This window comes from Apis dorsata, unplaced genomic scaffold (assembly GCF_000469605.1).
Source record: "Apis dorsata unplaced genomic scaffold, Apis dorsata 1.3 scaffold_80, whole genome shotgun sequence".
NCBI lineage: Eukaryota > Metazoa > Arthropoda > Insecta > Hymenoptera > Apidae > Apis > Apis dorsata.
This window is the reverse complement of record NW_006263378.1, coordinates 212,847-217,381: the sequence shown is the minus strand read 5'-3', so window position 1 is coordinate 217,381 and position 4,535 is coordinate 212,847. Positions and strand designations below refer to the sequence as shown.

General features: G+C 15.9%; 1 protein-coding gene across 2 annotated transcripts in view; it reads left to right on the top strand.

The window, feature by feature from the left end:
- The window catches only part of LOC102677242 (fatty-acid amide hydrolase 2-B-like), a 27,551-nt gene that overhangs the window by 17,127 nt on the left and 5,889 nt on the right, over nucleotides 1-4,535 (top strand). For both annotated transcript variants that reach the window (XM_006610862.2, XM_031508230.1), the window contains one exon: nucleotides 4,049-4,160. In XM_006610862.2, the coding sequence (XP_006610925.1) occupies nucleotides 4,049-4,160 (112 nt within the window). The remainder of the gene's footprint in view (nucleotides 1-4,048; nucleotides 4,161-4,535) is intronic.

Here is a 4,535-nt window from a genome sequence, read left to right as displayed (position 1 = left end):
TATATATATATTAATAACAATTATGGAGTAACAATATAAAAAAAAATTTTTTAAATAAAAAAAGTCAACGATGACATTTCAAAAACGATGATAATTTTTTCGTATCATTCATCGAAGTATTCTAATTACAATCATAGTAAATTATTATTTAGGCAATATTTTTAGGAATATTATCTATTTATTTTATTTTATTACATCTTTAAAATAATATTAAATATTTATACATTTCAACAATTCATTTTTTTGTTGTCTTGAACCTATAAAATTTAATTTAAAATTTAAATCTTTAATATATACATAGAATTATTATAGAAATTTTATAAATAAATATACACACTCCTTCTATTTAATTTTTTATTTTTTTTGAAGAATAATAAAATAACAACAATAATAATAATATTGATTTTTTACTTATTAATTTTTATTTTATTTATTTATTATTAATAAAAACTTGTGCATTTTGTACAAGTTTGTTATATTAGATTTAATAATAAATTGTAATTCTACATTTTTTAAACTGTTATAGATTTACATAAATAATTATTTTTAAAATAAATAAGAATAGAAAATGAGTTTTCATACATATAGAGGAGACTAAGAAGATACATAGGCAATTTGATACATTTTTATATTTCTTATATTAAAAATAAAAGAGAAGTTTATATACTTCACTATAGATTGTTCTGTGTAGATCACGTATATTATTTTAAGCAAATTTAATAATCTAAAACTATTTTATTAAATTTTATTTAAAGAAGATAAATATTTGTTTTAAAAAATGTATATTTTACTTATATAAAATTTTTATCATCATATTTTTATATTTGATTTTTATATTGATTTTTATGAAATATCATTAATTTTACGTGAAAATATATTTATTATTACATATATGTATCAATTTTATTGCTTTCAATTTAAGATTAAATATTGCTAGAATTAATATTTTAAAATTCCATATTTTGATAGGTATAAGACATAAATAAAGATTCAATATATATATTATATTTCCAAAATAATTTAACTTTACATTTTTTTAATATTCTTCAACTAAATAATGGCTATGAAATTTGTATTTTAACAGATATGATTTAAATTAATCTAAATATCAAATAAATTCATCATAATATGAAAAATTCTGTACTGGAAATTATTAATAAAAATAAACTAATAAACTAATAAAGACAATAGTTAAAAAGTAAAAAATTGATAATAAATGACATTATCTAAATATATAATTAAATATAAAAATGACAAAAATACAGTTTTTTATCCAAATTTTATAACATATAATATATCCATAATATCCATATGACATAATATACAAATATTTAAAAACGAAGAACAAAAATTATTTTCAGAATATTTATTAATTTCAGCAAATTTTAATTATGATCTTATATTATATATATATTAATGTATATACTAATATTAAAAAGAACCTATGAAAATGAAAATGCAATTTGCATTTATTATAATTTCTTATATTCACATTCGAAACAAATTTTCCAAAAAAAAACATGAATTTAATATCAAATGTATTCTAAATAATATCACATATAATATGTTAAAGCATTTGAACAAAAATATTTCATTATAAAATTTATATGAAATAAATTGTTTTTATGTTTCATGTCTCTTACAATTATGTATCAAAAAATATTTGTTGTTTAAGTTTAAAAAATTTATGTTTGCTTTTGTTAATGAATAGAAATAAATAAATATACAAAAACATTATTAAAACATTATTTAGTTTTTTTATATGCAATTTTTTTTTCTAAAGTGTATCAGCTCTTCCTAATTTTTCTTATATTAATGAAAATGCATCAATACTTTTAAATCTCTTAGATAATTGCGGAAAATATGCTTGTATATGAGTTATGATTACAATTTAAAAATTTTCATAATAATTTTATTACGTAATAAATTGGTTTTGTATTGATACTATGAATTCTTGTACTTTATATATAACTGAATTTTTAATTCAGTTTTTATTTGTGACAGGAAAATATTCACAGAAATTATTTTGTAAAATTTTTAAATGTCATATGATAAATGATATATTTTTTTCAAATGGAATTAAGAAAATTTGTAAGATTTATAAAATATATTACATAAATTTGTAAGATTTATAAATATATTATTAAATATATAAATTTCAATATATATATTTCAATAAATATATTTCAATATATAAATTTCAATAAATATTTCAGAGTTTTGATTTAATAGATAATGTCATAATTTTTTAATCGGTTTCAATTTTATCTTTATTTCTTTCAAAATTGTGATTTTTTTTTTTCAATCATTTCCAGTCATGAGATATTAAAAACTTATTTTTATCTAAATATTTTTTTTATGTAACATATATCAAGAAAGAAATCAATAGCTCCAAATGATGTTTCAAATATGATAACTTTTTTAAAATTAATTTAATTATTTATTTAAATTAATTTAAAATTAAATTAATTATCTTGAATTGTTTTGAGAAATTAAAAAGATTAATTTACTAGATAACATGTAAAAAAAAATTTTAATTTGTTGGAATCACAAAAAAAAATAATGAAAATCGCTTTTAATAACTTTTTATCTAATAAAAAAATATATATTAAATATTTATTTTAGTTATATAGTGTATGCTGTAAAATTTATTAAAATTAATTAACATAGAAACAAGCAATAGGCATCAAAAGATATAAAAAACTTTAAAAATAAAATCGTAAAAAACTGTAATTTTCATTTATATTTATTATTTAATCGTAAAAAATATTTTTCAACGAAATATTTAATAATATGTGATACTAATAAACTATAATTATTAATTTATTCATATAAAATTTAATTAATATTGTTTTTTTTTATTGAACTATATTATAAAATGTTTATCTATTATAAAATGTTTATCTATTCAAAATCGATTTTTTATTTTATATTTGAAATGAAAAATCTTTAATATTTTATTTATTTAATATTTTATATTTCATGTAATATAAAACTAAATAAGTAGTAAAAAATTTTTTTCAAATTAATACATTTATTAAATTAATTCTTTTTGATATATTGAAAGATATCATTCTTCTCTAAATAAAAGAATGAAAGTGCAGAATAGAAATTCAGCTTAAAGAAAAAATTGTAAAATAATCTTTGCTTCTTTGATAAAAAATAAAAATATAAAAAATTTAATTTGCAACTATTAACTGAATTTAAAATAAAATTAAATAAAAATCTTTCTGCAATTTTTTGATTTGCAATTTTATAAAAATAAAAATATTTTAAACTTTTTGTTTTCATTTCATTATTCTATATTTATAATTAATTTAAAATTCATTATATTCATACATAGTTTCTGTATTCATAATTAAATAAATACATTTTTATTTTAATCATTGCTGTTACTATCATTTTTTATATTTCTCGATTTCTTAAATATATTTTCTGAGTGAATATATAATTTTATTTTACTCTACATTAATTTTCTGCAACTTATTTTATCATTTTCAAAGATTTAGCGAATATTTCATTTTTTTTAGTATCGCATTCTAAAAAAATAAAATTAAACATATTTAATTAATTTCCTAATTTTAAGAATTAATAAATCTCCATATGTTGAAATACTTACTTATTTATTAAATATATTTTAATATACTTATTTAATAGTATATAAAACTATAATTTACTTTGAATAATACAATAAAAACAAAATATTTTTTCATTTTTTGATGCAAATAATGACAAAGCTGTTATGACTCTTATGAATATCTAAGAGCCATTAATGATCTCTTGCCAACTAATATGATGCAATTATTAATTAATAATTATTTACAAATAAAGATTTTAAATTCAGAATTTTTTATTTGTTAAAATTTTAATTTCTTCTTCGAAATCATGAAAAAAAAGTTTACTAACATATTGTATTGATTATTTGTAATTTATAATTTGTAAATTTTGTTAATAATATTAATTCAACTTTATTAGAATGTCTGGAATTAATAACTTATGCATTTAAAAAATATATTATTATATTTACATTTTATTATACATTTTATAGGCAGCATTACTTGGTGCAGGAGCATCACTCATAGGACTTGGTTCGGATATAGCTGGTTCCATAAGGATACCATCTCTCTTTTGTGGTATTTTTGGTCATAAACCCACTGCAGGTATTATAGTTAAAATTTGTAATAATAAACTGTTATATATAATGAATATTATATTGAATAATTTTGTATCTAATGCTATTTATTTAATAAAGTTTATATTAAATAAGTGTAATATATTAAATGTAAGAAAAAAAAGAGATTAAATCCCAATTTTTCACTTGCTGAATAATTGAATTAAATTATTCAAGATCGAACAGCAATTGTTCTTCTTCTTTATATAATCGTAGATTTAATAAAATGTTAATATGAATATTTAATTTTCTGAATTTATTATTTATAATTTTTATTTTTGTTGAACGGAAGTAAAAACATTTAGGTTTAATAAATAAATTTTTATTTATAATTTAATCTATCATTATCTTCATCATTAATATT